General features: G+C 44.7%; 1 protein-coding gene across 1 annotated transcript in view; it reads right to left on the bottom strand.

Annotated features, from left to right (window-relative positions):
* The window catches only part of STXBP4 (syntaxin binding protein 4), a 775907-nt gene that overhangs the window by 25283 nt on the left and 725368 nt on the right, over positions 1–25256 (bottom strand). Inside the window, exon 16 of the mRNA XM_069654926.1 lies at positions 5697–5754. Within this exon, the coding sequence (XP_069511027.1) occupies positions 5697–5754 (58 nt within the window). The remainder of the gene's footprint in view (positions 1–5696; positions 5755–25256) is intronic.

Genomic DNA, 25256 nt, shown 5'->3' with positions numbered 1-25256 from the left:
TGCTGCATGCCACCTGACCCCCCGGATGGGCATAGTTGGTGCAGGGAGCCACTGGGAGTGATGAGGTGATCATTGCAACTTCGGGCTGCACCTTGAGGCCCACACCGACCAAAGGGCCACCTGGCACACGCTTCAGCCGAAGGGCCCCCCAACACACGAGGGGCACACCTGAGGGCCTGAAATCCCGGCATCCCCATCCCAGAAGCTTACATGCCAATTTGTCATTCACATAATATCTGTGTACCTATTGTATACTGTAGATCATGTTCCATTAGGTCTTCATAGGAAATAATGTATTTCGCTGTCTGTGTTGAGTCCTTGCATGGTGACAACCATAAAATTAAATGTGGACTACATGCAATCAAATCCAACCTAACAGCATATTTGTTTATGAGACCCAGTCTCACCAAACACTGGATCCCACTATTTAACCACTTTATTACTATACAATTACACACTGTGATGGACATTGTAATCTTCTTGAATATAATGTGAATCAGTCTACCAACGCCCGCACAGTGTGACACTGCAGCTTCTGGTGGCCAAGAGCGTGGAGACACCGCTGGTGCCATGCCAAAGTCTGGGAAAGCCCAAAAAATCTTCCGACATCGCATCACTGCTACAGAATCTGGACCGGGGAAGGAAAGAAAACACGATTTCATGGTTCATGGCGGAGAGGCAGGTATGACCCCTCAATCCACAACTGGCTACGAAAGACGACCTCCTGCAGTGGCTAACCAAGATTCAGAAGGACATTCAGGGAAGCCTGGCAGAGATGGCATGGAAGTTTTTGGCTATCGATAAGGGCCTGATGGCAACAGAACAGAGAATGGACCCTATTCGAGCAGTCTTACAAATCCAGTGAATGGGCTCAACGCATGGAAGCATTGGAAGACGAAGTGGCCTTTCTGAGGGACAAATATTCGACTCAGGGTCGTCCCCTCTGAGATACTGTATCATGACCTGGAGGCCTACACCATAAATCTTTTTCGCCAGATTTAAGACGTCCCGGCAGACGAGCCAATCGAGCTGGATAGAACACACCAGTTCCGGCTGGCAGACCCAGAGTGATTTGATATTGCCCCTGATGTCCTCACAAGAGTTCACTTTTATAAAGTGAAGTAGAAGATCTTAGCACGGGCCAGACAATCGGAGGAGATTTGTTTCCGTGGTGCCACCCTGGCCCTCTATCAAGATCTGTCAGGCATCACCTTATTCAAGAGCAAAGCACTCTGGCTACTAACGGAAAGGCTCTACGAAAACGATGTGTGCTATAGATAGGGATTCCCCACTTCCCTCCACTTCACCTATCAACACCACTCCTGGTCGGTGTCATCGATGAAGGAGGCCGAACAGCTGCTTTGCCCAGATGCAACTGTCTCTCAAGCGGACGTGGAACCGGACCCATCATCCAGAGCTGGGGCGAGAGTGGGGCCCTGAACCAAACTTGGGAAAGGCCGGAGGAAGAAGAAGGATTTAAGAGTCCCCGGATGACGTAGCATGGACTGATGTTGTGCGCTTAAAATGTTGCTAGTTGCTCTGGTAGGCCGGGGCTCACGGTTAGAGGTGACTCTGCCACCCCCTTGGAAATGGTGTCGTTCACTTTTAATTAGAATAGGCAGTCGTGGTTAATGTTTAATTGCTCGTTTATCAGCCGGAATTTGTCGTTGGCAATGTTTGTTGGGATGATTTATTGTATGTTGGGAGGTGTGTGGGGTGGACAGATGGTTTGGGACAATAATTGGAACGGCGGCCAGACAGCACAGGGTGGTACTCCTTGAGTTACTGGTGTAGCGGATGATCAGCTGCAAATCTCACCTACAGAACCTGATGGCTAACACAGTTCTAGATATATGGGATAGTACGGTGTCCATGCTTACTTGGAATGTACAGATCCTCAACTCACCCAATAAGCGTCATTCAACAATGGCAAAGCTGGGAGACCTTTCCCCGTCAGTGGTCTTCCTACAGGAGACTCATCTTTTAAAAGTAGACGAGGGGAGACTTTCACATATCCACTTCTCACCTGGGTACTTTGAGACTGTTGGAACAAAGCGAAGAGGTGTAGCCATACTATTTAACAAAGCCACTCCCTTCATCCGAATTTGGACTCTGCACGTCCCTAATGGGAGATTCATGGGGTTCAGGGGAACCCTATTAGGCAATACCTTCACGTTTGTGGCTGTTTACTCCCCTAACAATAGACAGGACCTGTTCCTGGAGGGCCACTTGAGCAAACTACTTGTCTTTGCAGAAGGCACTCTGGTTATAGGGGGGAATCTCCACGTGGCCCCGGACACACATAAAACCCTCCGAGCCTCCAGGGTGGACTTTAGAAATTGTCCGATACTCATGCACCCTCTGCGCAAGCTGCGGCTGGTAGATATTTGGCGGCTAAGGAATCCCACGGCCAGGGACTACACTCACACGATCACCTGGGTTAGTCTCGTATCGACATGTTACTGCTCTTGACATCCTTAGCCCCTTGTATATATCGGATCATGCGCCAATTTTGCTCTCACTATCAGAAGCTGGACTACCTCCTCAAGCCCGTAAACCCTGGAAGTTCTATGGGCCAATCCTTATGGACAGTGGTGGCTGTTGACTTTGAAAGGTGAAGCGGCTTACATTTTTCTGGTGGAATTTGTGAGCGAGGAAACCCACACCAAGGGGGAGCGGGGGTTCTCCCACCCCTTTGACATTTTTGGAAAAATGGCTTCCAAAATGTGCAATTTACTGTTCAAACCCACAAAAATATGACATAAACAATATAAGGTTTTACATGCTAATGGTGGTACAATATTCTTACGTGTGCAAGTGTGATTGTGTATTTTATAGCAGTTTGTATTGGGAATAGCTTGTACCGTGTATGCATACAGAAATTCATTTTATAGGTAAGCAGTAAATATCATTTTGACATGCTGTTACTAGTATTCATCAAGCAACTGCGTGCCAGGCCATTCGTCTGGTCTGGTGTGCAGCATGCCTTCATTAAGCAGGGAAGATGAGTGCTTGCACAGAGATGTAGTGCCTTTCCAATATTAATCCACGTAGGGTCAGACTCTCTGACCCTGCGTGAGAGTTATGGTTTATAACAGGCACCAGAATGCATTTGTGGCATAAACATCAATGTCATAATGTGTAGTTCAGGATTTGTGGATTTCCACTCCAGACAATGTGGGACACTAATGCATGCAGACATGGGCAGATTACGGCTTACATATTGTTACATAAAAATACAAAGGCATGCGATTTCATGTTGAAAGAATGGAAAGAAGCACGTAGCACAGTTCGTTTCACCCATCAGGCCCAGCTCTGCATGAGATTAGCATAAATACGGGCCTGGCCAGTCGAAGCAGGAGGGCTCAATCAGGACTGTTCTGTTTTCGCCCCAGGTCGCCTGATGTGCACAACAGTGGGTATGCCCACTTAGCAATTTAGTAGAGAACAACCCCTCGTCATTCTTTTCTCCTTTCCACCCGGATTACTCATAACATGGGCAGTGGCCCACTGTAATCAGAATATATTCCTTTGTACGCAGAAATGTTCTAACTCATATCACTTATATGACACCAATGTAGTAATTTGGTACCAATCTGTTGCTAACTTGGATTTGGGAACTGTTTTAGATTAGTCAATGGTTGCTGACATCCAAAATTGTGAAATATAAGCATGGAAATGAAATGCTAGCCACATTTGCTACTAACGCACAATAACCAGTGATTTATAACAGGATACTTTGTTGTAAATGCTGGAATTTTATAAATACGCCTTGACAAAGCCCAGCAACGGGCAAAACATTAGCACGTGCCACCGTTCGGATAATGTTGGCTTAGGAAAACTCTTTAAAGCTTAGGATGACTTAGGTTTGTACCGAAAGACACACATTTGGTCAATAAAAGCAAGAACTGTACATAACCAATATATACTTTAGCTTGTTTTTCTTACTCTGCTTTTCTTTAGCATGTTATGGAGATCTTGTCATCCCATAGCCGTTTAACTACATGGAAGCACTTCATGCTGGGCCCTGCAATGTCGGTTTCTTGCATGTTTCAACCACTGTTCTGCTGGACCTCCCTTTTCCTGCTGCCTGTGCTGGCCTCGACTGTTTGGAAGTGAACCAGCAGTTTGGGCCGGAATGCCTCTTTTGGGGTGGTACCAAGCCTGATTCGCATATGGGGTTCACCCTTCTGTAATGGCACGGCAGACCGAAAATATTTGAACTGGAGGGTTGCTGGAACAATTGCCAGTGGTTCAAATCAATTCCTAACCTTCAGCCATCATCCTTTACTTTTGCCTTGGTCTGTCAGGTGCACCTCACTGCTGTGCGCGGCCTACCCCTGACTTGCTTCTGTACAGTGTCCCATCACTCTGGCTGGCTGTATACCTGGCTGCTGAAGTCTTGGTAGTGCTGCCTGCCTGACCGCTCTCTTTTCTGTTGGGTGACTACCTTGTTAAGGAAGCAAACGTGGCACCTCCGTTGATGCAGCGGTTTCTAGGTGCTGCTTATTATGATGCGGTGGACTTGACTCCAGACTTGACCGTTACGCCTGCTCTCAACATGCTGGTAAGGGGGCTCGACGATCACACACCCCGAACACCAGGTGTCAGGGTCTGTTCTCCTTAGTGACCTCGCCTGCCACCTCATCACCAGTGAAACAACAGGCCATCCCAATTTGCTATGAATAGTTTCATTATTAGGGAACCCTAAGGCTACTCAAATTGTTTATGCTTTTCATTTCCAACGACTTATGCAGCATTCTATGATAAGCTAGAATGCTTATGTTCATATGTAGGTGTCCTTTCATCGACACCCGTTTTTACGACGGGTGTTTTGCTGTGGCATTTTTGCTGAAAAAAACTTTTCTAAGTTTTTTTGGGGGGTGGGCAAGAGCATATAAAGGGTTGGGAAATTTAAAAAAAAATAGGCAAATGACGGGGGGTTGGGTGTGGGACCCAACCAAGAATATGTTTAAAATGTTTTCGAAAAGTTTTTGGGCCAAAAATTCCACAGCAAAACACCGGTCGTAAAAACGGGTGTCGATGAAATGACATAGAATCGTTCATATAACATACTATTAAGGACAGAATACAGACACACTATGGTGTGCTACCTAAAGTGTTCCAGAACGGACCTATCGGCTGGCACGGTCCAGATAACCCTTATCTAGCTGGCCCATTCTCCAGAGGAAGCTACCCGGAAGTCGAAAGTAATGCTTTTAAGATATGTTCTGCTAGAAAGCCGTGACCTTTCCTCTTGCTTTTCATGCACAGCATCGGCATGGATAATTGCAAAACCTATAACCCTTTTACTGTATATGTGTTTGGTATGGGGTGGAAGGAGCTGTAGGGATCAGAATACTCTATATTCTCTTAAGCACGTGAACCAAGATGTTGCATATTGCTAGATGGTTTATTCCATGAAGATAAGTGGAAAGTGGAACTTTCCAACCTCTGGAGAGGTAATTAGGGACGCAGTTGAAAAGTGCTTGTAGCATAATCGCCTTCCAAAACAGCCTTCAATCGTGGCAATATTAATAGGACGTTGCCTGCATGACGGGGCCATTTATTGGGATTAGATTTAATGTTCCCGGGGAGAGACTTTCGCATGGATATCTGCTGATTGTTTGCTATTCTGCCGCCTCCCCTCCAGATGTGGCGAGAACTGCTTACAGGGCTCCAGTGGCAGCACTTACTTTATGAAGAACTTGATTCCATCTGCTGTATACGCTTCTTCCCAGCCGTACGGGAGACCTGAGGGGAATCAAGAGCACGCGCACAAGTCAGGCGATGATAGACCAAAAACCACGTCTGCAGCATGTTTGAAATCGAAGCAACATTTAAGTTCCTGAAGAATACACAATATGAGTATGCACCACAATTAATCAATAAACATCTGTGCACTGGGGACATAGTAACACTGGATGACCGCACAACCTGCACGTTCTGCAGCGACAAAGTACTTCTCAAGCACCAGAGGCTGTGGAGCGCTTGTGGCAGTAAAGCAGAAATACAACAGCAGCTAAAAGGAATGCATTTAGAAATGACTGTTAAAGGGTTCCAATGTAAAGAAATAGGTTACAACGATTTCTGAGTTGAAAATGAAAAAGACACACTCTGGGAGACTTCTGGAGTGTGAGCACATCAGCTGTGTAATGGTAGGCCATTGCTGCTACCACCTCTTAGCTGACCCCTGACCGCTATCCTATCTCCAGCTGACTCTCTGTTATGCACCACTTGATACAACGTCCTTATCTTAGGTTCAATTTATCTAAGACCTAAGCCATCTTTATTAATTAGCCCTAGAAGGATTTTGAGTAGGCAGATGTCATGCTCAACCTAATTTAGCATTGCTAACATTTTCGTGTAAAACTCAGGGGTCTGCAACCTGTGTCCCTCCAGATGTTTTGTACTACAAGTCCCATGATTCTTACCCATTTACTATGCTGATTAGGGATGATAGGAGTTGAAGTTCAAAACATCTGGAGGCAAATGTTGCAGACCCCTTTTATAAGTGGAGAGGAACATTGCAATATCATCTAAGGGTATGGAATATGCCTGGCACTACTCATACATAGCATTAGGGTCAAAGGATATTCAGACAGCTACAATGCTTTTCCCAACACTCACACTCCTGTCCATGTTTTCAGAATACCATTGGGCGTAGACCTTAACAAATGATATGGTAACTATCTGCTGTACACAAAGGTGTCACTGAGCTATTTTATTACCCCACCCAACAATATTAAGGTGGGGATGTTGCACTGCAAAATAAGTGTGTATATGCAGATTCATAACTCTAAAACAGCCCATAATATCATGGCAATGCTTGCTTGCTTGCAAGGTATTGTGAGTATGCAAATAGCCCAGTGATTGTTTATTTGTACAATCCCTCACATTTTCCAGAGACCTTTCAACTTGTATTGGAGGCTAGCATAGGAGCCGGTGGGGCTAGTGCTGTTGCAGTGCACATGATAACACTCAATGGGGTTAAAAAATAAATAAACTACTTTAAAAAACCAAGGCAAACGTTTTGGTAGCACAGTACAGTGAATGCAATGTGTGTGTTTGCATTAAAGGATAGGAAACGTTTTGTTTCTTTCTATGCTCACCTGCTGAGAGCTCTCCGTTTAGTTCCCACTAGCATCCTCATGCATCATATTTAACTTATAACCATGAATTGCAGAAGAGGGTCCCCCACTTACAGGAGAAGGAAATCTGTTGTAACTATGAGCATTGTTGCTATTACTCGAAAAGTCAAATCTATATGATTTCCATCGAAGGCGCCCCATAAGAAACTTCAGTGAGGCTCTTGTTGAATTTTGTCTAGGCTGTGGTGAGAAGGAGTGGGAAAAACTACTGTCTGTATTATGTGCCCTGTCATTTCACTTCCACTGTCTAAGTTGTACATATGTTTCCATATGTCATATCAATATGATGTATGTAGGTATCCACCTTGCCCTCTCATAATGATGTATGTATGTATCCACCTATATCTCAAGCTGTCTTGTAAATGCGCCCGGATACCTTAGGGTGTGGGGCGCTTTATGAATAAAAAACAAACAAACAAACAAACAAACAATGTTAGGGTTACAAGCAAGGCTCTGATAAGATTGTACTCCCTACTTGGAATCAAATGATGTTTCGGAGAGTAAATAAGTAATTAGCTTTGCCAATAGGGATACCCTATGTCAATTAAAAGATGTTATTTCCCCTTAAAGTTCCTCTTGGGAACTCAGATATTAGAGTCCCTCCCTAAACCACTGTTCTGCTGGTCACGGATTTGTAAATATTAGTGGAAGTTTGTGGGTAGGGGTTGGCTCCTATGTTCTCATTGTTTCCCATTTTTAATTGGGTGTATTTTGACTCCTATTTCTTGTTGAGCAGATTTTCCTGTTTTTACAGAGTAAAAATGAGTGGTATGTATGCCGCTTAGCTGTGAGGCAGGTTTTGAGTAAGTGTCACTGTTCTGACCACAGGGAAATTAAGGTTTAGGGTAAGGGGAAGAACAGAAATTCCTACTTACATACTCTGTAGTGCAGTTATGCTAATGCAGTTATCATCCTGACACAAATTATGAGAGGTATTTTCTCCTGGTCCCTGAATTACTTCATTAAGGGCACATGGATTCTTTTTTGGCAAGTATTAAGTCTGAATATTTTGCTAGCCACATCAGTTACAAGTGATATTTATTTTGTGTTATACACAAGTTTTTTTACAATGGCATAAAACAATGTCTGCATTTTCGATGGATAAATAGCCAGAGATAAACGGATTGTTTGCACTGAGCATACAATGCTTTATTTTTTGCATACATTCTTTTTCTAGGTACAGTGGCTGATCTTGAAGTCTGGTTGATGAGCTTTCTTTATAATCACATATAAAACAAAATTGTATTTTAGCCTTTATATATTTGGTAACATTGTTGGAAGATACACCTTTTACATTGATTTGTAAAGAATCACAGTGGTTGGGGAAATAACTTTGGAAACTCTCCTCAGAGATGATAGCTCCTAAACTGCACATGCTTACAAAGTTACTTACCTCATTAGTTGCACATATGGAAAATAATGTGCGTACGAGCAACCATTTCCGCACTTAGAGAAACATATTGCTTGTGTGTAATGAGGAAGGAGGTAACTGCTGAACCCATATGCATGCAACTTACATTGGCCGACCCTTGCCCTGACCAGTGAATAATTTGGACCACAACGTTTGTCAAGTGTTGGCAATAAAAAGGCTGTAGGATTTTATTGTGCAGATATGGTTATGGGAATAACAATAATCACATATCATAATAATATCATACTTTTGGGCACCGGGTCCTGAGGTTACCCCCTCTGGCCCGTGCCACCACACACGGGCAGGTTTGCCAGCTGACCGTGTTCCCCCAAAAGTATATCTTATAGGCAACCCCTAGAGGCTAGGGTTGCTGAGATTTCTCGAAAGAAATGTTCCATGCCCTGGTTTGATAGGTGGGTGCCGTCTTTGAGAAAAAGTTCAGGGTCACCCAAAGTAATGGCCGGGTGTTTTATGAAGCCCAGGTCTCTTGCTATACAGAATTTCTCTAGCCCCCTGTTCAGTTTCCTTCTGGAAATGTCTATTGATTGTAACAGATGGCCCCCTGCCATTTTCTTCTGGGCAGGATGGCCGAGAAGTATATTTCTGTGTCCCTCCAGTTGTGTGAAATGCCAGCTAAGGAGGTGCACATTTCCTCAAATAGTTTTCTCCTTCCTGTGGTCACCAGGTCGTTGCCCCCTAGGTGTCTTATAAGGAATTCTGACAGGTCTCTGTATGCGACCAGCTCAGCTACTTTATTGTGGATGTCGGCCCAAAGGAGGCCTCTGTATCCCCACCAGGAAGCAATGCTGTTCCTAAAAGGAGGGCCCTCTTTGGTTTCTTCTGCCCATCGACCTGTCCTGAAGATAAATGAATGTCCGACTATCCATGCTGATCGGAGTGTGGTCTTCCCCCCGTCTGTTTCTGGAGGAGTGGAGAGAAAAGAGGGGGGGGGGACTATATTAGCTGTGGTCTGATGTATCTCTTGTAGCAGTCTGACTTCCATCCCCCTATGTTTTTTAGTTGTTGTGGGGCCAGACCTACATGCCATGCTGCGGTGGTGGCCCCGTTTCTAAAGGAATGGGTGCCAAACTCCTTCGGGTCCCATCCTGCTTTGCTGATTGCTTTCATCAGCACCCTTTTAAATTGGTAGCGACTTAGTGCCGAGGTATCCTTGTGGATTAGAAACCCGCCCCCCCACTTTGGGCCTTTGTGTGTAATAAAGGTTGGTGATACACACTGGGCAGTTTGTTGCATCATCAATGCAGCAAATGTTGATGGTTCTTTTGGTTCCCGTTTTGGACTGTTGGATGTCTATGCTGACGCTGTCCTGTCTGACCCTGTTCTCCATAATGCCTAAACCGTTGTTGGCTCTGGTGCTGGAGGCGATGAGTTCTCCTACCCGAAAAGCCCCGAAATAAGCCAGAAAAAATGCTGTGTTAAATAGCATGGTCTCATATGGATGCCAGCATATGGTCTCCAGCTGGCCTGCTATCTTTACTAGTTTGTTGAAATCTAGGGGGTGGCGAGTGTCTACCTGGGGTCTCTCCATTCTGCTCCAGCCTTTCATGGCGTAGGAGATCAGGGCGTTCTGGGTGGGGTCTGAGTCCCCCTGTACTTTTGAAAAATATGAAATTGCTACTAGGTGTCTTTTTGCCCAATCTCTGTTAAAACCCTGTTCATGCACCCATTTAAAAAATATTTCTATATCTTTAATCGTTATTAATTCTACATGTTTTAAACCTGTGGCTCGAAATACTGTTTGTAATCACTTACTGTACTGAGCTGCGGTGGTGTTTGCCAGTGCTTTGTCTGCCATCTCTGTTAGGTACCCCGAGCCAGGGTTCGTGTTCCCTGTGGGCAGCGTGTTGTTGGCACCTGTTTTTGAGGTGCCTGGTTCTTGTTGGGCATCCCGGCCTTGGCTCTTTGGCGCTGGCGTTGATGCCATTTTTCTTAGTTTCCCATTATTGACCAGCATTCCACTGGTATTGCCGTCATCTGTTCCTGGGCGTGTGGTGCTAGCTCCTGGAATCTTGGCCACTGAAAGGGAGATAAAGCATCCGCAATATTGTTATCTGCACCAGAGATGTGTTTCGCTTTGACCACAATGTTTTCTTGCAGTGTGACTGCTGTAATGGCTCGCAGGACTTTCAGCACTAAATGGCATTTGGTAGATCTTCTGTTTATGGAGCCTACCACGGCCATGTTGTCACACCAGACCAAGAGTTCCGTATTAGCTAGCTGTCTGCCCCAGATGGGTAAGGTTAGCCAAATGGGAAATATTTCTAGGAGGGTGATGTTTTTTGTCCAACCTGCTGATTGCCATGATTTGGGCCAGTTTCCTGCCACCCATTCTGTATGTAGTATGGCTCCAAAACCCTTGCTCCCGGCTGCATCAGTGAAGAGGACCCTTTTTTTCCATGTATTCAATGGCGTGCGCCAAAGTGCGGTCCCGTTGAAGTTCCTGAGGAAATTCCCCCAAATTTCCAGGTCTTGTTTCACCTCTTTGCCTAGCCGGATGTGTAGGTGGGGTTTGGTGTATGATTTGATTTTTAGTTCTAGGCTTCTGGAGTATATCTTCCCCTGAGGGATGATTCTGGCTGCAAAGTTGAGACTTCCCACCAGTGACTGGATTTCTTTTACTGTGCCCTTGTCTTTTGTTGTTAGGCCTTGTATTTTTTCCAGGAGTTCTGCTATCTTTGTTTTTGGGATTCTGCACAAGCCCTTTGCAGAGTTTATCTCTATACCTAGAAATAGTATGTTGTTGGCTGGTTTGGTCGTCTTCTCTGCTGCCAGGGGGATGCCCCATAGTCCAGCCATCCTTTCTTACTTGGCCAGTGCTCTACTGCATTCTTCGGACTCTGCTGGTCCCATAACCATGAAGTCGTCGAGGTAGTGTACTACTTCGGCCCCTGGTCTCTTTTTTTGGAATGCCCATTGGAAAAAAAGAGCTTAACTGCTCAAATGGGGCGCAGGATACTGCGCATCCCATGCGGAGGCATCTGTCAACATAGAATTTGTTTTTGAAAGTAAACCCTAGCCATTGCTGAGAGTCTGGGTGAATTGGTAATAGTCTGAAGGCATATTCAATGTCTAATTTGGCCATAAGGGTGTTCCTACCACATTCCTGTATGAGTCTAACTGCTTCGTGAAGTGTGTGTAGGATACCGCAGATTCAGTGTGCAGGATGCCATCGTTCAGCGGTTGGGCTTTAGGGTAGGACAAATTATGAATTAGCCTCCTTTTCCCAAGTTCTTTTTTGGGGACCAATCCTAGGGGGGATATTATGTAATCCGTGAAAGGCATGGAGTCCCAGGCGCCTGCAATCCTGCCTAGCAGCAATTCCTTCTCAATTTTGCTCTCCACCATTACCGGGTTGTCCCTGACTGACTTCAGGTTTTTTGGGATATTTCGTGTCCCTTTTCCCTTGAAAGGGATGATGAAACCCTTGGTGAAACCTTGCACGATTGCCTCGCTGGTTTCTTTGTCTGGATAATTCATCAATGCTTCTCTAAAATTGTTTGGATTGATGGGGGTTCTACCCGGTTCTAAAAGTGGGGTTGGCGGGGTGGGGTTGATGCTAAACTTTTGCATTTTTGGCTGGAAGTCTGGTGCAATTGCTTGCTGCATGATCGCCGTTGCAGTTTGTGCAAGTGTGTTTATACCAGCATTCCTTCCCCCAGGTGCACAAATTATTTTTTCCAAAATTCCTGCATGGGATATTGGCTTTGGGGAAGTGATTTTTGTTCTGCCTGTGGGCATTAGACTTAGCCGAACAAAGAAGGATTGAGGGTGCACGCTCACGGATTTAGAAACTAAAGGTAACAAACTTTGGGGAAAAAATAACAATAACTACTGGGTGCGGGGGAGGAAAAGTGGCCCTGGCACAGGGCTACCTAGATATACAAATAAAGAGGAAAGAGGATCTAAACTGGAACCCTCCCGTCCCCTGCACACCGTAATGATTCGTCAATACGACGCCTTAATGTCAATTCAAGAGATTTATAATGGATATCCACATTGCATACATTTTAATGGAAAAGAACAATTTTAGCTAAAGCTAATAATGCAGTCCATTCTTTAAATATAGAAAACAAGTGTTTATTTATTGCAAATGCAAAAGACAGAGAAAATTCAGTTAATTTCATTGGGGACGGCTGACTCGTTTCGAGAAGAATATTCTCTTCTTCATGAGCCAGAGTTCATGTGTAAGAACTAGATGTAAAAGATGTAGAGAAAATAGAGAAAATAACAATCAGGATAGTGTTGCTACCAAATCACTTCCACAACCTATATAGTATTTATCATCATACAGTCAAATTCTGCCAGCAAAATGACATACCCATTGTCTCAACAATCATATTGTCAGCAACGGAATCGTATTTAAATTAAAATAACACAGTTTTAGATTGAGTTATATCCAAAGCCACAGGCAACCAGAATCAAAGATGGCCAAATGGTCAATTCAAAGAGGATAGTTCAGTGAGAATGGATGTTCTGAACAAAAAGGGCGGAAAAATGCTCACCATGACTCACTTAGTCCTTTGTGTTAGTGCATTTAGAGGTGACTCTGTGGGAACAGAGGGTTCAATTGGACAGTGAATACTGAAGTAGTTCAGCGTGGAGCAGATGTCCAATGAGCTGCAATAGATAATGCGAGTGATCTATTGTCAGTATAGTTTCACTGAGTAATAGCCAGGTTGGTCTAAATTAAAAGGACAAACACTCACCCTGACAAGGTGAATGTCCGTCTACAGTCATCTGAATCTTGTCAAATGGGCGCCGTGGACGGCGTGTGATCTTAGATCGAGTGCTGGTTAGAGCACAGGGGCAGGATCTGTGGGGAACCCAAAGGTGCTACGTGTTAGACTTTGAGCGCATATATACAAAACAACGAGTTGATCGTTAACTCTGTGAGCGCAATATAACTTACTATCAATCTAGCGAGGTACGATCTCCAAAGCAGGCAACCTACACCCGGCGTGCAGTTATTATCCCGTGTGTATCGCGTAGTTCGGTCGTGGGTGCGCGTTCATTAGTGGAGATTGTTGCTAGGGGTAAAAGACCCTCATACATGCATTAGGCAGTCCATATAGTGCGTGGTGCATCGAGATAGAGGACGGACTCATGGTGGAGTTTATGTTGAGCACTTGTGCAACCCGGCGGCCATGTTTAAAGATGTAGCCCATACAGATACTGGGGAAAAGGTATAGAGGGAGATCTGGATTTAACTAAAGTCAATATACATCGGATCACCTAATGAGAGAGATCCAGATATAAAGGTTCAGGTTGGGTGGCTTTGTATTTACAAGCTGTACAAAGAGATTATAAGGCCGATATGGCAGATCCATATACATTGTGTAAACAGTTTCTACAGAGTGATGTAGTTCATATATTCAGAAACAAAGGGGCAATCGCTGTCTATATGATTACATAAATTGTTAGATTACTTATAATGTGTGGTGGGCAGGGGTAGACTATACACATACAGAGCCTGATTGAAATAAAGGAGAGATTAGACGTGAAAACCTCTTCATATGAAACATTTTAAAGAAAATTCATTGTTGAGACCCCTAGGCAGAAGTGTGTTTAGTGAATGAATCCAGTATTTCTCTCTGCAGGAAAGTATTGATTGATAGTCACCACCCCTATAGGGTTTTTTAACTACTTCTAGGACTTGACATTTAATCTGAGCCACAGTGTGGTTGTTCTCCATAAAATGTCTCGAGAGGTTTTTCGATCTTCGATCATGTTTTTGCACCTGATGTTCGATTTGTGCTCTGTAAGTCTTTCTTTGACGGATCTTGTAGTTTGCCCCACATAGAGTTTGCCACATGGGCATTTGATCGCATAGATCACTCCAGTGGATATACAGGTGGCAAAGTGTTGTAGTTTGATCTTTTTGCCTGTATATGGATGGATGATATGGTCACCATTGGTGATATTATTGCAGTGTGAGCAGCAGAGGCAGGGGAAAGTTCCAATTTTTTTGGTTTGTAAAACCATTTGTTTATCCTTAGGAGGTATTTCTGCTCTGACGAGTTTATCTCTGAGATTCTTGCCACGTCTGAAGGCAAACATGGGTGCTTTGGGGAATAGTTCTTTAAGTGTCTGATCATTGTGGAAAATGTTCCAATGTTTTCTGATGGTTTTACCTATTTGGAAACTCTGTCTGGAATATTTAGTAATATGCAGTAATGGTGTTTCCTTGGTTTGGATTTTAGGGGCAAGAAGCTGTTCTTTACTGATGAGTTCTGATCTTTCTTTGGGTCCCTCTAGGATTGTCTCTGGATATCCTATGGCTTGAAATTTCTCAAATAGTCTGCTGCTTTCTGTGTCCAGGCCTGCAGGATCTGAAATTATGCGTTTCAATCTCAAAATTTGACTGTATGGTAAACTTTTCAACATTGATTTTGGGTGATGACTTGTGAAATGTAACAGATTATTTGCATCGGTCGGTTTATGGTATACAGTGGTCTTAATGCGGTTTTCCTTAATTTCCATATCCACATCCAAAAAGTGTAGATGTGGTGTTCCTACCTCCATGGTAAATTTGATTTATTGTGGATGGGGTTCATGTAGTTAAAGAAAGAGTCCAGTTCATCGCGTGTCCCGCACCAGATACCGAAAATGTCATTCATATATCGTTTCCACATTAAAATCTTGTATGACTATTCAGGGTGGTCCAATACATGTTGGTGTTCCAGTCTGTACATAAATGTGTTGGCGTAAACTGGGGCCATTGAGGAGCCCATCGAGGTACCAGTTGTCTGTAGGAAAAATGTCCCCTAAAATCTAAAATAGCTATTGTAGAGTATAATGTCCAGAAATTTCAAAATCACATTCTTGTTACCCGTGATGTTAGAGCTATTGGAGATTAACCATTGAACTGCTCTTATGCCTTCATCGTGGGGATAGACGTGTATAAACTACACACATCCATGGTGAAGATTATACAGTCAGCACTCAAAGCTGTGCTCTCTTGAATACAGTTTAAAAAATCGGTTGTATCTCTCAGATATGTGGAACTATCTTGAACAAGTTTTTGAAGTGATCTATCCACATAGATAGCTAGGGGATCGAATATGCTGTCAGATCCAGCTACTATGGGTCTCAATGGAGGGTTGGTGGGGTTCTTGTGGATCTTCGGGAGACCGTAAAAAACTGGAGTGATGGGATGTTGATTGGATAGAAATTCACCTGTCTTCACATTGATCCAGTTGTAGTCCACTGCTTCGTCAATAGTGTTGTTAATCAGTACCTTGATTTTGTTAATGGGGTCTTCATCGTGGGGGATAGATGTGTATAAGCTAACACTAACACAAAGGACTGAGTGAGTCATGGTGAGCATTTTTCCACCCTTTTTGTTCAGAACATCCATTCTCACTGAACTATCCTCTTTGAATTGACCATTTGGCCATCTTTGATTCTGGTTGCCTGTGGCTTTGGATATAACTCAATCTAAAACTGTTATTTTAATTTAAATACGATTCCGTTGCTGACAATATGATTGTTGAGACAATGTGTATGTCATTTTGCTGACCGAATTTGACTGTATGATGATAAATACTATATAGGTTGTGGAAGTGATTTGGTAGCAACACTATCCTGATTGTTCTTTTCTCTATTTTCTCTACATCTTTTACATCTAGTTCTTACACATGAACTCTGGCTCATGAAGAAGAGAATATACTTCTCGAAAACGCGTCAGCCGCCCCCAATGGAATTAACTGAATTTTCTCTGTCTTTGGCGTTGGGAATAAAACAACACTTGTTTTCTATATTTAAAGAATGGACTGCATTATTAGCGTTAGCTAAAATTGTTCTTTTCCATTAAAATGTATGCAATGTGGATATCCATTATAAATCTCTTGAATTGACATTAAGTCGTCGTATTGACCCATCATTACGGTGTGCAGGGGACGGGAGGGTTCCAGTTTGGATCCTCTTTCCTCTTTTTTTGTATCATTAGACTTAGCCGCCCATGGCTGGTTCTTCCGAAAGGGCTGTTCCCCCTTTTTGTGTTTTTCATTTTCTGAAAATCTGGGGCCCTGTGAATTTCTGTTATTTTTGGGAGTTGCTTGGGTGGCCTCTTCCTCTGATGGAGGCTCGGCGTTTAGCATGTACAAGTAATTCTGTACCTCATCCCATTCAATGGCTGGCCTCTCTGACATACTTCGCCTGAATCTAATATCATATGCTAACAAGGTTTTTCCCCTTTGAGCGATTTTTACTTCTCTGACTTTGTCCATGTATGCCCATAGTTGTTTACCATCCCCTGGGAATTTGTCCTCGTATATAGTTGCCAGGATGGCGAAGGACTGCAACCAGTTGTCCCAAAAATGCTCTACCTGTGCATTTCTGGCTATGGCTTTTTCCTCTATCTTTTTGGGATCCCTAAAAGCATCTCTCCCTTTTCGTTGGGCTTCTATAAGTGAAAAGATTTCGATGAACTCTTTTGCCCATATAGCTTCCTTGATTGTAATGTCAATGTTCCATGCCAGGCATCTTTTGTATCTGTTAAGGATTTCTGTCTGGAAGGATTTCAGCTTTTGGTCTAATTGGGCACTGCAGATCATTACCATGTCTGATGGGCTGTTGTTGTTAGCCCTTGTTTGCTCCAGTGTGTTTGCATTGGGGGTTGCCCACGCTTCTAGTGCACCTGTCGGTTCTGGTGTTGCCGCTGTTGGCGTAAGTGGACCTATAGCGGCTGTTGGTGCTGTTGGCGCGTGGAGCGGAGGTGTTGCTGGGGCTGGTGGTGTTGGAATTGTTGCGGGTGGCGGTGGTTTTACAATGATTTCGGATTCTAGTGATATGATGGGAATTGTAGGCCCGGTCCCGCCTGGGGGGAGTTGTTGTTTACCCCTAATTTCGAGCAATAATTGTTGCATTTCACTCATGTTTTCACATAATTTTGACAGTTTTTTGTTTTTGTTACCTTTTCCCATGCCCTCTGTTGACTTCCTTTTCTTTGCTGGTGGGTCGTCGTCCTGGCCGGGTGGCATGGGCCCCCTTCTTTTGGTAGGCAATATATGTTTTCTCTGACCCAGGCCACGCCATAATGTTCGGCTGCCTCAATTGCTGCTAGCAGGTGAGGTGATTTGGGTTTCTGCGAGGGGGTTATGGGTTCCTGCGATTTTCGTTTGGGAGCCATTATTTTTTGTGCCTGTTTGGGTGAAAAGAAATATACTTGGTGTAACTAACCAGCTGTGTTTATTACAAATTGAACATCTATGAATGGTTTGCTTGTTGCCCCGTAGAAATGAACTATGAAAAAAGTTGCTATGTTGTTGCCGTTTTGGGTAACTGGCTGATGCTGCGCCTGTGAGGCTTCAAAGTCTATGTTTTTTGCCCTGACAATAATTTTGCATTTATATAGCGCTACAAACCCTCTGGTATCTGAGCGCTGCTTATTATTACCCACAGTGTGCTCATTCATCGACCTCGGAAGGATGAAAGGCTGAGTTTGGCCCTGCCAGGATTTTAACCTGCGTCAGCAGGCTCGGCACAGATGTCAAAAGCAGGTGCTCTACTCGCTGTGCTACCGGACCAGCAATTTGTTTTAGCAAATTGTTTTTACCTGAGCTTTTTATGCTTATTAACCTGTAGCCTGGGGAGATGTAACTGCTTGTCAATTTTATTTATTTGCCCTTTGTTTCGCGTATGCCTTCAGCGAAAAATAATTCTTTCAGCTTAAGGGCATAAGGTTTTCAGCGTGCCCTGGGATTTATAATAATTGCACCGTATGGCGGGTGTGGGATTTGAACCCCTGTTGGTCCTGCACTGTCTTATTTTCAAGACCGCAGCGCTGCCAATGAGCTATCCGCACCGGCCTCTGTCCTGACTCTTTTTGTAGCTACAGTCGTTTGTGACCGAGTTCAATGGAGCAGGGTGTTGCTAAAGTATGCTGCTCAATGTATTTGTTGCTTCGCTTTATAAACCAAAAAAAACCCTGCGTGGATTATGTCATCTGATGCATTATTTGGTTAGCTTTATAAACGCGACTTTAAACAAAAACACAATTCCCCCGAAGTTGTCCACTCTTTAAATACATCTTCAAAACACTACTTTTGTTCTTGCGTAGCTGATCAAAACAAGATGCGGGGTTAATGTCTGCAGAGAATTCTGCTTTTGGCCGGCTGCCAAGGGAATATTTACTTTAGTGTCTCTAGGCCAAAAGCCTTTCGTTTGCCTTGCAACCCGGTGCAGGGGCTCACTTTACTTGATAATGTGAAATTGACATGCCGCCTGAGCCGGGCTGCCTTGTTTGTTTATCTTCCACTCACTCGGCCTGATCCGGCCTCCTGCTCTCTGGTATGCCGCTGTGATCCCTTGAGACTCCTTTGTCCTTTCGCTGCATGCCTGCACAGATTGCTGAAGTTCAGAACAGGACGATGTTCGTGGAAAGGAAAAAAGACAGTGAACTTTTTATTAAGAGGGAAATGCAGAGTGAGCCGCACTTCCAAAGAAAGAAGCAAAGAGTGGAAGACGCTGTGTCAATAGCGAACCTCCTGTTTGTTTGGGTCCCCACTCAGGGTCCACAAACAGATTGTACCTTCTTAGAGCTTGTTGCTGTTATTTATAAGACCCAGGGGAGCCCTGGGTCTTTGATGTGTGCGTAGTGGGGGCTGTAGCCCAACCCCCAGGCCGGTGTAGCCGACTGTCTGGCCCCCTGAGGGGAGGCAGGTCTTTGACCCTCCTCCCTACCTGTTGGTTCCCCTAGGTGCTTAGTACTCTATTGCTTTGTTCACGCTCACCCTTCCCGTGCTTTGTGTGGGCAGAGACTGCACATCTCTGTGTCCGTGGGGGAGAGGGAGCAGGCTTGGGGGTGGGGGCTGCCCCTCTTCCGGGCCTGCAGGATGGTAACAGCAATTACCCTGCCTCGCCTTAGGTGGCCCTGCGGATTTGCCCAGAATTGCTGCTGCTCCCACTGTGTTAGTGGATGCCTGTACTTCGTGTTCGCTGTGTTAGGTAATAATATCAGGTTTTGCATAGCACTTCAGGCTGGATTGCTCTTGCTTCTAAGAGTCATCGTAAAAAAAGGTATTACTCAACTTTTCATGATACTTAATGCTTTGCTCTTAGAAGGCTAAATAGTTGAGTTCGGGCTTCCGGCAATCAAATCTATTTTGCATGGTCTAAACATAAATAACTGAGGCAGGCACTTAACTCACTGAGGTATCTTCCAGATAGATTATACTGAGATAATGATGTACATTGTCTGCGCGTGGCAGATGATTATGTAAATTATGCCTGAAACTTCATTAAGCGATTTGCAGTGATCATTACTGGCATAGACAGCCTGGGGATGGAGCTCTATGAATGTGACTTACAAGGCAATGCTGGAAAATGCTTTGGACACTGGCTTGAACATATTGTAAAAGGCTCCCTGAGGGAAGGCAGGTCTTTGACCCTCCTCCCTACCTGTTGGTTCCCCTAGGTGCTTAGTACTCTATTGCTTTGTTCACGCTCACCCTTCCCGTGCTTTGTGTGGGCAGAGACTGCACATATCTGTGTCCGTGGGGGAGAGGGAGCAGGCTTGGGGGTGGGGGCTGCCCCTCTTCCGGGCCTGCAGGATGGTAACAGCAATTACCCTGCCTCGCCTTAGGTGGCCCTGCGGATTTGCCCAGAATTGCTGCTGCTCCCACTGTGTTAGTGGATGCCTGTACTTCGTGTTCGCTGTGTTAGGTAATAATATCAGGTTTTGCATAGCACTTCAGGCTGGATTGCTCTTGCTTCTAAGAGTCATCGTAAAAAAAGGTATTACTCAACTTTTCATGATACTTAATGCTTTGCTCTTAGAAGGCTAAATAGTTGAGTTCGGGCTTCCGGCAATCAAATCTATTTTGCATGGTCTAAACATAAATAACTGAGGCAGGCACTTAACTCACTGAGGTATCTTCCAGATAGATTATACTGAGATAATGATGTACATTGTCTGCGCGTGGCAGATGATTATGTAAATTATGCCTGAAACTTCATTAAGCGATTTGCAGTGATCATTACTGGCATAGACAGCCTGGGGATGGAGCTCTATGAATGTGACTTACAAGGCAATGCTGGAAAATGCTTTGGACACAGGCTTGAACATATTGTAAAAGGCTCCTGCGTTCTGGTGGTGCCATGGAATTTACTTGTTTTTTTCATCATGTGCTACCCTAGAGAACCAATTGTAAATTGTATGGAGTTTTACACCAATTTTCTCAAAAACTGTGCTGTAAAATGCAGCAAATAACATATAATTTACAAAAATGTAATTGGGGGAGACCACCCCAAACCTGCCAACATCTCCCATACTCTATTCACTGGTTTGCATTCTCTCTTTCTGTGCCTCTTGCACCATAGTGGGGAAGAGACAGGACTCAATTCAATAAGACAGTTCCCATTGTTTGCCTGAAGGCCTCTCAGCCCCACACACTTCGCCTTGTTAAGTGTTAGAAACACAACTTCCAATGAACACTTCTTCACTGGTTTGCATTCTTTCATGAGCACCTCTTGTGCTAAGCAGTTCACTTTGGTTCTCTTATGGTCTCAGTGGCACCATTTGAACCACAACTTGCAATAAGCAACTCTTGACTGGTTTATTTTCTATCATTCTCTGAACCTCTTGTGCCATGCATCTCAGTTCCAGGCCTCTCAGCACCACAAGCTTTGCCTGGTGAAGTGTTAGAACCTCAATGTCGCTTTTCACTCGGGGACCTCTGCACTCTGCTGGGAGTGTATGGATTACAACTCCCAGCATACATGTCACTGCTTTCCCTGTCGCTATGCTATTAATGTCTCTCTCTTTTTCTCTCCAAATCGGGTTTCTCTTCTACGCTCAGTGCTTTAGGGTCTGCCCTCCAGGGGTTTATGTCTGTTCCTCTGTCTGCCGCCATCTCTCCATGTCTACCTCTCTCTCTCAAGCGCTCTCTGAGCGTGCTCTCACTGGCTTTAGCTCACTCTCAGCGCTTCAGCGATTTCCCACTGCCTCCATTTCTTTGGACAGAGGATCTTTGTCTTTTCATCCATTGGCATTACTTTTCTCATCTACTACAAGTGGTGTTCACAGGTTCCTCTGCCTAGATCATGCCAGTTTCCTCCTCTGCCAAAGTCAGGTTCTCGTGAAGACTCCAGCAAGACATAAGTTCTCTGCAGGTCTCGAGCTGGCAAATAAGAAAAACAGAATCACTCCACGTTGTCCTCATCTCCCCACGTTTCCCACCCAAATGTATTGGAACTTTTTTTCTGTTTGGTGTCGATTGCTGACCCGATCAATTGAACACTGCTAGCAACAACACACTGACAGGTCGGCCGTTCCTTTGCCTGCGGCGAAACCACAGGATACGCACCCTTAAGACCATGCAAGAGGCACCAATTCTGCCCCCGTCCTCCAGTCCCCCACATACAGACATACTCGTCAGCAACCCAGCTAAATTTCAGCAAGCTCCAGTTCGAATATGAGTTCTGCTGGTTCTGGCTGCAGGCTAAGAGTTGAGGTAGCATCATAATCGCATGTGGGATATTTTTGTAGGCTACTGTGACATGCAACAGTCATGGGGCAGTGCATGAAAACTATGCACTATGATGCCGGGAAGAAAAGAAGACTGCCTTTACTCCAGTTCTAGAAGTCAAGCAACTCTGCCATTGGCCTCTCTCTCTCAGTGTTCCCCACGCTCCCATAGGTTATCACTAGCTCTCCACCTCCCCATACTAGGGTAGCAAAAAGCGGGACCTCAGAGCAAGAGGCTTCTCTCTTGGGGATAAGGACTCCCTTTACATGAAGGAACTCCCTTTTTATTTTCCTCAAATACTAAATCCATTTCTAGCAAGTGACAAATACCAAGACTCCGCTTGTATGTATTATTGTAATGTAATTACTAAAGAAAGAGATCAGTGTGGTACTGTGAAGAGTAAGATCACAGGAGTAATGAAGAATGTCTTTCTACCAAATACTTTGATGAGGAAACCACATGGAGTGATAAAGAACACAAGTCCTGTTAGGGAGAATTCTCATTTATGGCTAATTTCCCTTACATAGTGAGTCCCTCAGCAGCTTTGCTGCATTTCTGGGGTTTATTTTTTCCACCTGGTAAGAATGTGAGCCTTTTTCCCACTCTTACAGTGTATTTTTTGTGTGTGTTGTACTTTTGGTGCTCATGGGCTATGGAGTGTCACCAACTCCCTAGGCATCATCTTTTTACTTATGTGTCACACAGCACCTTTAATGCAGTGACACAGGGATGTCTTTTAGACTTCCCTTCTGAACTCCATTTCTGGGGATGACTACTGTCCCCCAGAAACATGTAAAGTCACCATTGGCTTTACTAGTCCTTTTAAATACAGATCCAGTACCAACCATTTTACAAGGGAGTACTGGAGGGGAATATCTTTCCCCTGTCCTTCTGTACCTCATGGTTGGTGGCAGTGGTAACTATCATTTTTACACGGATTCCCGTGTTAGTGTTCTGGCTGTGGTGACAGACGTGAACATAAAACCTGCTACCCCATATCATTTTTATTTTGGGTCCTAGCATGGTTTGTCGCCATTTCGTGTTGGAAAGGTCTTTCTTGTTGTTTGCTTTTCGCGCCAAACCAGGTTTGGTTTCCTTGTTCTGCGTCCTTTGGCAGACTTCTGCAAAGAAGCCCTCCTTTGGCGTCTGGGTGTCTAAGTGGGCTGAATGTGAGGGAGGGGTTTAGTCACTCCCTGCACAGGATCTCCTCTGAAACCCAAGTCGCACTTTGTGTCGATTGGCTGAGGTGGTTGTCCGGGCTGGACAACCCCCCTGCTGTGTGATTGACAGCCAGGCTGTGTGAATTGGGGGATTTTGGTATAAAAGGCAGGACTCTTGGGCTGGAAGTCAGAGTCGCCACTGGAACTACAAGAACCGAAGAAAAGTGGAGAAGACGACGGCTGCTGCAACTCCTGGATCCCGGTGAAGCCCTGCTGCAGTCCTGAGCTATCTACCCTTCAACGACAGAGAAGATCCATTCCGGAGTGTTCTTCCCTTGAGCTTGGTGGGATCAACCAGCTCAGCTTCTACAGCCAGAGAATCCTCTTCTGGGTCGAAATCACTGCACTGAGCTGTAGTGGCCCGGATAGCCATCAGAAGTGCCCTCTCCTGTTTTTATGGAGCGCACCTTTTATTCATCGTTGCTTTGCTGCTGCTGGCCTCATCCCTGGGTAGTTTAGATCGCTCCAGATGTCGTCCTTCTTGTCCCCACGACTGAAGCTTCAGGAACAGTGAGTCTGCAGGAACTACCAGCAACAACTGCCATAGCACCAGCTTTCTTCATCCGAATAAGGTACTGTGTCCATTTGGTCATTCTCTCCATCTGACCTTGAAGAATAGGGGTGAACCCTTTTCCTTGCCGAAGGCTTGTCCTTTCTTCTTTCCCCTCTTATAACTTTTGCTTCCCTTTGACAATATCCAGCACTCCTCAAACTTTAATCTTGAACTGTTCTAACCGTGTGATCCTCGACAACAGAGCCCCTGCTCCATTTGACACTGGCGCAGGCCTATTGACTTTTATCTGCCTCTTAGAACACGTCCTCCGATTCTATTGCCTTGACAAAAGTATTGCCTACGATTTTTATCCATTATTCCCTTGTTTTATTGTATGTGCTAAGTGTGTTTGACTACGGTTACATTTCTTCCCGCAGGTGCGCTTTTCTTTCGTAAAACCAGACTGTCATTGGTGTCAAAAAATGATCGCGTATTAACCATTTCAAAACACTGGTCTGTCAAATCCTAATGTACTTACCTTGAATTGACCTAAACAAGAGGAATTGGTTGTGTGTAGTATATTTAGAGTGTGGTTTTATCTAATAGAAGTGAAGTGTTTTGTGAACAGATGGTTCACAAATAAATGTACTTATCTTTTTTAACCAGAAACCTTGAGTCAGTGTTTGCTTGAGTCACAGTAATTGTAGTCCTTTGTGTAATCCCTACTACTGCTCATTTGCTCTTGAGATAAGTCTAGGTACTCAGCCATCGCTACCACTTTACTGTGTAGTACAGGCTTGTACCAAAGGTGAAATTGTACTATCACTTGTAGTCTTAATTGTCTGCAGTGTTCCCTAAGGGTACTGCAGATGATTCTGCCTAACAAGTCCAACACAGAGAACAGAATATGTTGACAGGGTGGGGATGCCCCAGCCTTGCGTGATAGAAGTGGGAGGAGCTGGAGAACCAGACAGAGACCCGGGAGTTTCAAGCCACCATTTTGAGTTGAGCCGGTGACTCAGGGAAGACACAGGATTGCACAGCGGAAAACAAGGTGACAGAAACAGTGCCCCGAGGCACACTGTGTTGTGAGAAGCCGACCTCAAGAATGTCGGGAGGCTGCCAGTTCTAGGAGGGACCTTCGTCTAGGGCTGACACATAGCCCCAACTTTGACATGGTGAGGGAGAAGAACCCCTATAACAGAACCAGATGGTGGTGGCCAAAAGGGAAAGGAACAGAAGAACCCTTACAGAGCCAATACGTTGGGACACCAAGGAGGATGTCCAGAGAGAAAGTGGAGAAGCCATCCTGAACAGCAGTGAGTGCATAACAGGGTGGAACGCCGAACCAATGACACAGCCCCATTACAACCCAGGTTAAAGGGAGAGCGGGAGACCCGGGAGACCTGGCATAGTAACAAAAGGGGACATTGATACCTACGAATGTTCCAGCGCCGACCATAAAGAGTGGAGTAATCATACTCGTCCTTG

The sequence above is a fragment of the Ambystoma mexicanum genome, chromosome 3q, assembly GCF_040938575.1.
Source record: "Ambystoma mexicanum isolate Mex_15411 chromosome 3q, UKY_AmexF1_1, whole genome shotgun sequence".
Taxonomy (NCBI): Eukaryota; Metazoa; Chordata; class Amphibia; order Caudata; family Ambystomatidae; genus Ambystoma; species Ambystoma mexicanum.
Note: the sequence above shows the minus strand (reverse complement) of the source record. Positions and strands in the feature narration are given on the sequence as shown.